We start from the raw sequence: 12,877 nt of genomic DNA on the forward strand, positions 1-12,877 counted from the left end.
TCCAGGGGATCTTCCCCACCCAGGCTCCTGCACTGCAGGCAGATTCTTTACTGCTGAGCCAGAAGCCCATTATGTAAGTGTATATATGTAAAGACTTCAATAAGCGTGGTGGAGGGAAGGACTGGGAGTGTGGGATTAGCAGATATAAACTAGTATCTATAGGACAGATAAACAACATGGATCTACTGTGTAGCACAGGGAACTATATTCAGTGCCTTGTGATGAACCATCATGGAAAGGAATGTACTTTAACAATATATCTTTTCTTTTAAAGTTTAACACTGATATGACTTCCCTGGTGGTCTAGTGGTTAAGAACTTGCCTTGCAATGCAGGGATGTGGGTTTGATCTCTGGTCGGGGAACTAAGATCCCACAAGCCAGGGAGTAACTAAGCCTGCAAGTCACAACAAGAGAATCTGTGTGCAGAGCAATGAAGTCCATGCGCTACAACTAGAGTCCATGGACCTCAATGAAAGAGCCTGCATGACGCAATTAAGACCTGAGACAGCCAAATAAACAAATAAATACTAAAAAGAAAATTAAGTTTAATATCAACTTATTTCACCCCTTAGTGACGGAACAGCAGGTTTGCTCCATAGTATACCCTCATTTTTGAAGCGGACACCGGCTGGTTATGCAGGGCTAGGTTGCTATAGACCTTTATTCCTAACTTCAGAGGAAAGGAGTTAAGGCAAGTGCAAGAAAGGCCTCCTTTGGGAGAAGAAACGGGGCGTTTCCACTTATGAAAATGCCAAATGAAGCAGGAGGACCCTACAGACCCTCCCTCTGGCTGAAATCCTGCGCCTCTCCCTCAAAGACCAGTTTGTTACCGCTAGTCCTAAAGGGACAGAACAGTCATGACCTTTCCAGTTAGAGACCACCTGACCGGACGTGGTCCCTGAGCTGATGAGACAGAGGCCCTAAGATGAGAGTGACCGGCCAGGTCCCACAGACGGAGGGCGACCAGCACCTGGGGCTCGTTGTGGCAAAGGGGATGCCGCCGCTTCTTCTAACAATTTTGACCCCAGGGACATTCCAAGGGGAATAAAAACCAATTGTCGGTATTTCTAGCTTTAAATATCACTGCATATTAGGCACTAACAGAATTCCTCAGCCCAGGCTAGGTCTCCCTTCTGGTAGAGCTCAGACAGGGTGCAGCAAGGTGGAAGGTGGGGAAGCAGGACTGTGGTTTCCATGCCAACAGTGCCACGGCAGCCAGCTCGCATCAGGACCACGGCTTCCACCGTGTCTCTTCCACGCCCCCGAGTGCTTCCGCCACCGCCTCCTACTTGGTCAAGGTAAGCAAGATAATCTGTCTCCTGAACTGGAGCCAGGAACACCCTGGGCTCCTTCTTGGGCTCCTGACTCAATTTAGAATATTAACTTATGGGATTATGGGGCAGTCTGAATGGGAAGGGAGTCTGGGGAAGAATGGATACATGTATATGTATGGCTGAGTCGCTCTGTTATGTACCTGAAACTACCACAACATTGTTAATCAGCTATACTCTAATATAAAATGAAAAAAAAAAAACCCACAACATAGATTAAAGGGGAAACTTTCCTCTTCAACCAGTTTCATGACTATGAGATGAATTAATACCATAAGTCTCCCTAGAGGTCTGAGCCGAGGTTGCAACATGTGTGCGTGCTCAGCATGCTCAGTCGTGTCTGATTCTTTGCGACCGCCAGGCTCCTCTGGCTCCTCCTCCTCCTTTGTAGCCTGCCAGGCTCCTCTGTCCATGGGATTCTCCAGGCAAGACTGGAGTGGGTTGCTATGCCCTCCGGGTGACTGACCCTAAATATATGAAGTAAGTACATTTACACACACACACACACACACACACAAATGCAGCAAAGGAGTTACTTTCCCAAATGAAATAAGTTTCTCCCTGCCGCTCAGAAATTGCAATGAGGCTTAATACACGTAGGCTTTTCCTCACCTGATTAATAGATACAAAAGACAGGTATTTATGGGCAGCAGGTAGAGCAGGAGAATAAGTAGAAGCGTATACAGGTTCCTATAGAGCAAAGCAAGAGGATTAGAGGTGAAAAAAGACGATTTATCAGAGCGGGGTGGAGGAGGGGAAGGACAAAAACGAGGCTTTCTCTCACAGAAAGTTAATTTACTCATTGCAATTTCACTTCTCTTCCCCAGAGAGTCCTTCCTACTTGTTTTATTTTAGAATGCTAACAGAAATTCCCACACAAGCACAGTAAATATAACCCAATCAATTCTGTGCAGTACCTGAGTTATTGGCATGATGACTGCAATTTACAGAAGATATTCAGACAGGGGATCCCTGCCTTTCATGGACCATTTTAACATTGAATATAAACTATGTTTTTTAAAGCCTTTCACGTTTTCTCCATGATTGAAACAAAATTTCACGATTTTTTGATGATGGCCATTCTGACCGGTGTGAGATAGCTAATGGGAAGCTGCTGTGTAACACACGGGGCTCAACCCAGTGCTCTGTGCCGACCTAGAGGGGGCTCTAGGTGACCTAGAGGGTCACAGGGGGCTCTGTGACAACCTAGAGGGGTGGGATGGCGAGGTGGGGCAGGAGGAAGGCTCAAGACGGGGGGGACGTATGTATACTCAAGGCTGATTCCTGTCATATGGCAGAAACCAACCTGATATTGTAAAGCAATTATCCTCCAATTAAAAATAAAATTAAAAAAAGGGCGGGAAACAGGATAGCTTTCCATGCTGGACTGAGGTGACATCTCCCCTCGGGTTAAGAAAACCAAGCAGAGAGGGGTACCCAGGGGAACCGTCTAGGATGAGAGCTACACGTGGCGAGGAGACCTGTGTTAGAGTCAGGCTTACCCAAAGCAGATTAGAAATGTCATTATCATCTGTAAATCCTCCTTCTTCCTACAGGTTAAAACAAATAGGAGACGTTGCAGAGTGTCAGAAGAGTAGGGTCAGGTTACGGGGTCACAGGCATTTTCCAGAACTCTGTGCTGGGTTCCAGGAGAAGCATGCACATGCCCACACAGTCGGGTGGCACAAACACCAAGTGAGCTCATCCCCCATCTGAGGGGTGACTATCTGTAATTTGGGGGTCAGACCAACAGCCCTCCTCACCCTCCTACCCTTTGTCCTTCAATTGACCACATGCTCTTGAATCGTCATTTGGAATTTCAACAGCACAGGCAATTAGAACACGAATGTGGCAGACTGACCTGCCTAGAATTTTCAAGGACTTGTTCTGGGGACAGCACAGAGCTTAGCCTGATTCACTGACTTGACACTTGGATGGAAGCACAGCCAGGTACCAAATCCTAACCTGTGGCTCAGACACAGGTGGGGGGCAGTAACCACAAACTCTGTAAAAGGTTCTGACTTCCTGGAAAAAGCCTACAACTTTGGATGGTTATCTTGATCAAAGGGCCTGGGAGTCACTGTCTCTGCCTAAATATCAAAAAACAGGCCAAAATGGGGTTGGAATTTTAAATAATGATTTGGGGAAAATATATAACTGCCATTTAGGTGAAACAAAGAGACTTCTGCCAAATCCCTTTTCTTTCAAACTTTGTCTTGTTTCACTTCTCTCCCTCTCGGGATGGGATGAGTGGCTCTGAAAGGATCATGTTCCTGGTGCTGTGAGCCCGGCCAAACCTACAAACCGCGGTCTTTGCCATCTTTAGAACTAATTCTGTACGCTACAAAAGCAAAGATGTATAAGTCAGGTTAGCATTGCCCTAGACTAAACCAAGCACAAGAGGAAGGAAAGAGGGACAGCAAGAGAAAGAACCCAAGCTATTTGTTGTAGGAAATGACAGGGGAGGCAGGGTAAATAGCACTCTTAAGTTCCAAACCATCCATCCTAATTTTAGGGGGTTAAGTTTGGAAAGTAAGGAAGTGATGTTAAGTTACATGGTCTCTTGAGACAAGATTGATCTTTTTGTAGGGAAAGTAAAACACTAACTTATTCCCCAAATTGATTTATGGACCAAAAGAATACATTTTTTTAAACCTTACAGGACCCCAAAGGAGATGCCAGTTAGAGCACCAAAATTTTGTTTTGGAACAAACCCTTTGACAGAAAGAAAAACAATTTAAGATTTTCAAGGCATCCTTCATATCTTTTTTAATGTGGTTACACAACAATCTCTAATTACTCATGGGCTCACATTATATTTTTATTGGATGGCACGGATTTTCACAAGGGAAGCGATTTATATAAAGGCCCATCTCCATTTCCTGCCTCCTTTGCTTTTCCACAGGCTGTAACTCGTGGGACCCTGCTTAGCATACACAGTAAAAGCTCGAGGAGGCCAAACCGTAAAATGTTTGGTAACCACGAATATGTGCCTTCATGAATTCAGAAACTGTGCAGGAAGTGATGACCTGACAGTAAATCCAGTCCCTTTTCCCTTGGTGGAAAAGACGGAAGGTTCCAGAGCTTGTGCCCCTAGCAAGTCTGGCTCCAGCCTAGGCAGCAAGATCCTAACTGCATGGAGCATGTGTCATGAATGTCCTTCCTTCTGCAGAGAAGCATTCAGATACCCAGCAAACCTTGGCCATGTCGCAAGCTCCCCTGCCTGCCTTCCAGCTGCCCCAGGGACTGTCTTACGGCAGATCAGGTTCAAGGCAGCTCTTCTACCACATCTGAGCATGGCCAAGGTGTGGCTGAAATACACAGCCAGCCCTTGGGAAGACACGGAACCAAGGGCACTTCAGAGGCCATGGGAAAACCACATGACCCCAAGAGCATCTACGATTTCCCGATGCCTGCTACAGAAGCCCAAAATAGATGGGCTTATTTTAACTTCAAAGAACTTATTGTCTTGGGCCAAAATGAACTAGGTTAGGAGTAGGAGAGCAATGATGAGTTCACTGCTGGTGCAGAACCCCTGAGCGCAGGACAGCACTTCCCACTCAAGCCATGGCTGCTGTGGGCAGGGTTTACCACCCCAGGGGCAACTGCAGCTACCTTCTCCCATCTCTTGCCTCCTGAGAATCTCAGTCTATGTTAAGGCTGTTCTGATCTCATCTACTATTCTGAGCCTTCTGGTTTACCCAGCTTCTGCCGATCCCTGTCCCCTAAGTGGTGCAAAGTGTTGAGATTAATTCTACTATTTGTAAGAAATCTACCTGGCTTTGTACTTTGTAGCCATCCTTTTTACCATGCCATGGAGGACCTGCTTGGGGAAATTTCTTTGCATCTTTCAACATGACCAAGAGTTAAGCACTAAAGTTACCTGGGAACCAACACTTTCAAATCAAACTTTTACATAAAGTTTGTGGGCAATGGCAGTCGACCTAGTTTTCTTTCACTTTTGGATCTCATTCTGGAAATACAGATTTCCTATGTAGGTTCTTTAATATCTAGTCATATTTGAGAGATTTGCAAATGGCTGAGCGTTAACTGTCTTTAGTGACTATCTTTGAAGTCATGTTTGACTCAAAAGAGAGAATTCAAATTGCTCTTCCAATTTAACCTAGGAAAACACAGAAGAGCCATAGGAAATAGTGTCAGAACTCTGTCCTCATGGCCCCATGGACACACCTCCTTCTTATGTACGCTTCTGAGTGCCTCAAGGTCATGTTCATCACTTCTCTCTTCCACGGAGGCTTATTACATTGTTTTAGAGCTGGAAGGGGTCTAGGTGATCATCTGGTTGGAAGTATTTTTCCTTTTTGTTTGAAGACCTGTGATCCTAGCAGTTGGCCAGTGGTGTGGCCCAGCGCCCACACTGCCCCCAGCCAGCAGGTGCATTTGCCATCACAGGGCCAGGCAGCAGGAAGTCACTGTTCACTTTGAAAGTGTGCACTGATTGGTCAAAAGCTGGTCATTATGACTAGTCATTTAACAACTCATTGGTACATTTGCATATGAAATGCTTGCCCAGATTGACAACAGTGTGTTACTGAATTTTCTTGAAGCTTATAACATACTTTGCTATACTCTTAATAAAAGACTTACCTGATCATCATGGAACATGACTTCTGTGACATGTCCTCACCGATCACAATTGTGTCCTCTTGTATATATGTATGTTTTAAATCTAGGCCTAGGACATTCAAACCCATATTCTATATGCAACTAATAAACGGTTAGCAGTCAATGAGGTTTTCATTCTAAAGGCTTTAATAAGGTGACTTCCTGGCAGTCCAGTGTTTAGGGTTCCATGCTTCCACTGCAGGGGACACAGGTTCAATCCCTGGTTGTCAGAGAATTAATATCCTGCATACTGTGCAGTGTGATCAAAATATATACATATACACACACACCTATATCTATAGCTACACATATAGATGTCAGTTCAGTTCAGTTCAGTTGCTCAGTTGTGTCGGACTCTGCAACCCCATGGACTGCAGTACGTCTCTACAGAAATAGGTATGTAGATATAAAAGGGTTTAATAACACTGTAAAATCAGATTTCATTTTAGAAGATTTGAAACAGATAAAAGTGCACACTTTCAAATATAGGAACCTGCCTGCTGATGCATTAGGTATGTGGCACTGTTCCCAATTCTAGGACATCTCAAGACTTCAGCTGGTGATTAATTGAAGCTGCTGTGGGCAGACTATAGGTGTGGACCCTAGTGGCAAGAGAGAGCAGATGCTTCCCAGGGTAGTAACTGGTTAAGCTATGCATGCTTGCCTGGTGGACGCACATCCAAGCGTGATGTTAGTTAGAATGCTTTTTCCGAGCACAGACAACGTTACCTTCTTCTTGAGTGACTGCTCCGTTTCTTGGATATGCAGGCTGCTGGTGATGGAGGCTTTGCCGTATTCCTGCTTTCTGTTGAGTCTGTTTCTCCAGTCTTCCTCACCGCTCTTCTTCAACAGTGCTAATCTAAGAAGAAGACAGGCCAACCCAAAAGTTCAGCACCAATCCTTCCTTGTAAAAGAACCACAATTTAAGTAAGTTAGTCATAAGTAAGAAATGACCACAGCTGCATAATTTGAATCTTTCTGAACAGCATTTATTTGGAAGAAAGTATGTCTGGAAAACTAATATAATTATGTAGAGTATTATATTTTCTAAGATGGTCCCAAAGGTTTGAAAGTTTGATGGAAAAGCAAGTCTGAAGCCTGACTTCCTAGATAAAAGATGGAACATCATTTTACCAGAGGAATATCTCTGTTTTTGCCTTGCCTTTGGGCTGAGGGCACAAAGAAAAATAAAAATAAATGTCCCCAGAGAAAAATGTCTTCTAGTGTCCCCTTCTGGTCACATGAGGAATTAACATGTAATGCCAAAGGTGGATGGTACTTATTTGCAGAAAATATAGCAGAAATGAGTTTAACAATTTAAAACAACAGACTATAGACAATCTCTGGATATCATACATTTATAATTACAGGTAAAAGCTGATGTTTAAGGATGTTTCTGTTCTTGAATTCTAAGTCATGCTATTTTCTTCCAAATGAAATTGGTCTTTCCAATCCATCTTCTTAATACAGAAACTTCTCTAGAAACCCATTTTTAAAATGATCATTCCAATTTTCCTCTGGAGATAGCTATATATAAAAAAAGAATCTAATTAACTCAGGTCTTTATCTAACCTACTTTAGGTCAACTATGGTGTGACTTGATAAAAAGCTGCTTGGATGTGAAAATTTGTGAAAGGTTATTCTCATGAACACAGGCTGTTTCAGTCTTGGACATTTAAGTTGGACAAACACAGGAAAGATAAAAGGCACAAAAGTGGTGATCATTAAACTCATTTGAGCTGGTGCTCAAACAATTTAAAGATTAGGCGGAAAAAACTGACTGGACCCTTTCCCTTGCAGCTGGGTCTGCTGGGCTGGGTCTTTTAAACACTCATTAATACATGTCCATGAAGAGTGTACTTTTAAGCAATGTATAAGCCCTGTTTTGGCTGTTAAGTCCTGTCAAGTCCCTTCCTTACTGGTCACAATGGAGACTGAACTAGATGATCTCTAAGGGTCCTTAGACCAAGTGTACTGACTCCATTAAATAATGGAATTGGAGATGGGATGAAACATATCACACTCCTCATGGAGATACAGAGAAGGCAATGGCACCCCACTCCAGTACTCTCGCCTGGAAAATCCCATGGACGGAGGAGCCTGGTAGGCTGAAGTCCATGGGGTTGCGAGGAGTCGGACACAACTGAGCGACTTTACTTTCACTTTTCCTTTCATGGAATTGGGTCATTTGTAGTAATGTGGATAAGCCTAGTGTCTGTCACACAGAGTGAAGTAAATTAGAATGAGAAAACTAATATTAACACATACATGTGGAATCTGAAAAAATTGGTATAGATGATCTTATTTACAGAGCAGAAAGACAGACAGATGTAGAGAACCAGTGTATGGATACCAAGGGGGAACGGGGGTGTGGGGTGAACTGGGAGATTGGTATTGACATGTATACACCATTGATACTAATGAGGACCAACTGCAGAGCACAAGGAGCTCTACCAAACGCTCTGTGGTGACCTAAATGGGAAGGAAATCCAATAAAAAGGGGATATGGGTATTATATGTACAGCTGATTCACTTTGCCGTATAGCAGAAAGTAATACAACATTGTAAAGCAACTACATTCTTTTACGCTAAGTCATGTCTCTCTGTGACCCCATGGGCTGCAGCATGCCAGGCTTCCCTGCCCTTCACTATCTCCCAGAGTTTGTTTAAATTCATGTCCATTGAGTCGGTGATGTCATCCAACCATCTCTTGCCCCTATCTCCTCCTGCCCTCAATCTTTCCCGGCATGAGGGTCTTTTCCAATGCAATTATACTCCAATAAAATTTTTTTTAAAAATTGAAGGAGAGGTATATCACACTGTACAATAAAAGTTTAGTTAAGCAAATAAGAAAACAAGTTTTACAGTAAATATCAACCCATGTACATCTACAAATTCATGTATAACCATATTGTATACTTGTCTATTGGTTCAGTCAAATAAGGAAGGTAAGCCAGGAATACTTTCCAAAGGGGGCAAGAGCTTCAAACTCTGGACCTTCCCTCTCATCCAACCTCTTCCTCTTCCTCGTCCTTCCCTTCCTTTCCCTCTATGTGACTGCAGACAAGACCCAAATGTCTACTCTACGGAACTATCATTTATCTGTGATATTGTGATTTATAATATACACTTGGTCATTGTCCTCTTTGTAGGTACAGAGCTCCCACAACTTTTGGAATTTCCTAAATGATGAGAGTGATAAATGTGTCAACTTATATGAACGAGATGACCTTTAGAAGCATGTATGTGGGGATGTGTTGCTGGGAGAACCAAACATGTGATTACATGGCTGGAACTTTTAGTCCCACCCCCTGACCTCCAGGAAGGAGAAAAGAGCTGGAGAGTAATTAAGTGCCTGGCCATTGGTGACTCAACTCAATCACGTCTATGTAATAAAGCCTCCACAAAAAGGCCAAAAGGACAAGGTTCCAAGAGTTCTTGGTTTGGTGGACACGTGGAGGTTTGGTGAGGGTAGCACACCCAGGGAGAGCATGAAACTCCACACCCTTTCCTCACAGCTTGCACTGTCCATCTCTTCTCGCTGGCTGTTCCTTATATTGTTTTTTTAAAAGTTATTTATTTTTGGCTGTGCTGGGTCTTTGTTGCTGTTTCTCCAGTTGCAGTGAGCGGGGTCTACTCTCTGCTTGCAGGGCATGGGCTTCTCACTGCGGTGGTTTCTCTTGTTGCAGAGCACAGGCTCTAGACATGCAGGCTCCAAGAGCTGCAGCACCTGGGCTCAGCAGTCACGGCTCTCGGGCTCGAGAGCTCAGGCTCAGTCATATGGTGCGCGGGCTTAGCTGCTTCATAGCATGTGGGATCTTCCTGGATCAGGGATCGTGTCCCCTGCACTGGCAGGCGGATTCTTATCCATGGTACCACCTGGGAAGTCCTACACTCTTCTACAAAAACTTGAGGTCTAGTAAATCAGAGTATTTCTCTGAGTTCTGTGAGCCACTCTAGTAAGTGATTGAATCCAAGGAGAAGGATGTTGGAACCTCCAGTCTATATCTGGGTAATGGGTCGGGAGCACAGATAAGGGCCTGGACTTACAACAGGTGTCTGAAGAAGGGGGGAGGGACTGTCTTGCAGGACCCGAGCCCTTACCCTCTGGTCTGAGCCTATCTCCAGGTAGACAGTGTCAAAATTGGGTGGAATTGTAGGACACCCAGCTGGTATCAGACAACTACTCAGTGGTGGGGGGGAAATCCACTTGGAAATCAGAGTCAGAATCTTGTATCTAAGTCAGGCCCCGTGCTGTGCTGGGCTGAGTCCCTCAGTCGTGTCTGACTCTTTGCGCCCTACGTGCTCTCATTTAGCCCCAGATTCTATCATCTGTGATGCTTGGCAGTGCTCTGCCTTCTACAAGGGCTAGTTCATGTACTTGAAAAGAGATTCTAAATTCCCTTAAGGGTTTCCATATGAAGGTCAGACTATATACGGACTAAGATTGATCTTTCCTCCAATTATTCTGAAATGAGTCAGTTTTCTTCTAAAAGGAAAAATAATTGAGTAAAATCAAATCATGATAAGAAATCAAGAGCATTTGCATACTGCAATAGAGCCTTCAAAGTGTCTATAAAGAAGACTTCCAAAAAGTAAGCATGCCAGCACTTTCACACCCACACAAAGATGTATTTCTAATCCATCATCTTGTGAACACAGACATTCGCTTCATTGATATTCACCTTACAGCTCAGAACCAGGTCTCTTACTTCACCCTTGACCCACATAGTTATTCATCTTGGCTACCTTACCTTTCAAATCAGATTAGAGTCCAAGTGATTTCAGAGAAATTAAAAAAAAAAAATGCAGCCTCAGAAGTTGAGTTTATGATGTACTCTGGGTCTTTAAAGACATTCTCAAAAATAAGATCCCAAATATCTGAAGCAATGGCAACATCATCTAAAGAATCATACCCTTTCTTCACACCTCACACTGTGCATCTCTCCTAGCTGGTTCTTCCTTGGTTATAGTCTTTTCTAACTAATTAATTTATTTTCGGTTGTGCGGGGTCTTTGTTGCTGTGTGAGGGCTTTCTCTGGTTGCGGTGAGTGGGGGCTACTCTCTAGTTGCAGTGCACGGACTTCTCATTGTGGTGGTTTCTCTTGCTGGTTACCTTGGTGGCCGCTTTGGGAATGGAGAACTGATTTAGAAAAAGGCAAAGCGTGGATCTTTCATCACTCTACGGTCCACCATGTATTCTGCTAACATGCCCCACGACCTCTAAGAGACCAGATATCGTTATCCCGAATGAGGCAAGGAGGCTCACACAGGCCAAGGATGTCACTCACTCAGGTCACCCTGCATGTCATGGGGGCAGGGAGCTATGGTTCCATCCCGGGCATATCCTGCCTGCCGTCCTAGGGCGTGGCTTGTTTCAGTACTTGTGTGTGAGCTCACCAGGCATGTTTTCACTTTCATGTGTTAGAAACTGCATTGTGTATGTGTATATATATATATATATTTTTAAATATATATATACATATTTATATATTTTCCCTGCTGGGATGGCCTTCAAAGAATTCCTCCCTTCCAAGAACTTGAAAACTTGCTTCTGGATGTGTGGCAGGGTCATCCTCAGGATGACCTTTGGAAGTCTCACTTCCAAAGACTACAGAGTGACCAAAATAATATGGAAGGAACTGAGCCTCGCTTCAGCCCACATGGTGCTGAAGCCAGCCCAAGCCTGCAGGGTGCGGGTAATGGAAAACCTGAAATTAACACACACTGAAACACAGGTGTATTATTCCCGGCCCTCTAGATTCCCTACTTGGTGTTGAACAAGCTCCGGAAGGTGGGGGACCTTTCCCAACGCCTTCTCTCCTGCAGTCTCACAACCCTCCTGACTCCCTGCAGACCCACTGTGCGCCGCAGAGGGCCGGGGAGCTGAGCGTCTGGTCCTACATGGGTGCGAGCTGTCACTTCAGCTGTGCCCGGCTCTTTGCAACACCATGGGCTGTAACCTGCCAGGCTCCTCAGTCTATGGGCTTTTCCAGGCAAGAATACTGGAGTGGGTTGCCAGGCCCTTCTCCAGGGGATCTTCCCAACCCAGGGATCGAACCTGCATCTCTTGGCTCTCCTGCATTGGCAGGGGAGTTCTTTACCACTAGTGCCACTGGGAAGCCCACATGCCATAAATTATCGCCTATGCGATTCAAACAACTGTCAGCGCTTTTAGCACCCGCCAAGTCCAAGTGCTATTTGCAGGGCTGGGATGTTGAGAACTGGGCCTCTGTTTAGTTTACTACTGCTAGTTCACTACTACCAGTGAGTAGTCCCTCGTTATCTACCCCGAGACCGGGCCCAGGGCCACCACATGGGTATCTGCCAGGCCACTGGGGAAGTGGCTCTCCCTCCAGCCATAGCCCATGTGTTCCCAGCAGACAATACTGGCCCAAGGCAGGACATTTCAGCAGCACTGGTCTGAGAGCCTGACTTGATTGGAATAAGTTCTGCAGGCTCACGGCAGTCAGCATTGAGTCAAGGGTGGGCCAGGCAGATCGTGTGCCTCTAAGCTGCTGTACAGTTTTTTCTTCCTCCTTTAAAAATGTCCCCTCATTTTAGAGAATCACAGGTACCACACAGACGTGGCTGAAAAGAGCACAGACTAGTCCTTAGAGCAGATCTTGGGTTGTGGTTGATTTATAGGCTGGAGGAGTGAACTAAGAGGTCTTCTAAATGAGGGTAAATCAAAGATCAGAAAAGGAGGCAGCAAAGGAAAAAAGGCATGCTTGCCCCAAGCTCTTACATGAACCTGGGGCCCTCTAGTGGCTGAACTCTGAGGCTGCAAAGTAAGAACCTCCAGTCTGGCTGGGTGGAAGGTGGGACTCACAGGGAACACAGGGGACCCTCGCCGGGGCCTTAGAAGGCAGGAGTCGTAGGCTCACCAGAGGCACAGGTGGCCTCTTCAATATTCCTG

The 12,877-nt window shown here is 44.9% G+C and overlaps 1 protein-coding gene across 19 annotated transcripts in view; it reads right to left on the reverse strand.

Moving 5' to 3' along the window:
* The window catches only part of SVIL (supervillin), a 255,470-nt gene that overhangs the window by 43,822 nt on the left and 198,771 nt on the right, over window positions 1-12,877 (reverse strand). For 9 of the 19 annotated variants that reach the window (XM_043884802.1, XM_043884803.1, XM_043884804.1 and 6 more), the window contains 4 exons: window positions 6,688-6,817; window positions 2,835-2,882; window positions 1,945-2,022; window positions 1,605-1,799 (listed from right to left, as the gene is read on the reverse strand). In XM_043884802.1, the coding sequence (XP_043740737.1) occupies window positions 1,605-1,799; window positions 1,945-2,022; window positions 2,835-2,882; window positions 6,688-6,817 (451 nt within the window). The remainder of the gene's footprint in view (window positions 1-1,604; window positions 1,800-1,944; window positions 2,023-2,834; window positions 2,883-6,687; window positions 6,818-12,877) is intronic. The other 10 variants (XM_043884814.1, XM_043884813.1, XM_043884810.1 and 7 more) reach the window with 4 other exon arrangements.

This window comes from Cervus elaphus, chromosome 23 (genome assembly GCF_910594005.1).
Source record: "Cervus elaphus chromosome 23, mCerEla1.1, whole genome shotgun sequence".
Classification (NCBI taxonomy): domain Eukaryota; kingdom Metazoa; phylum Chordata; class Mammalia; order Artiodactyla; family Cervidae; genus Cervus; species Cervus elaphus.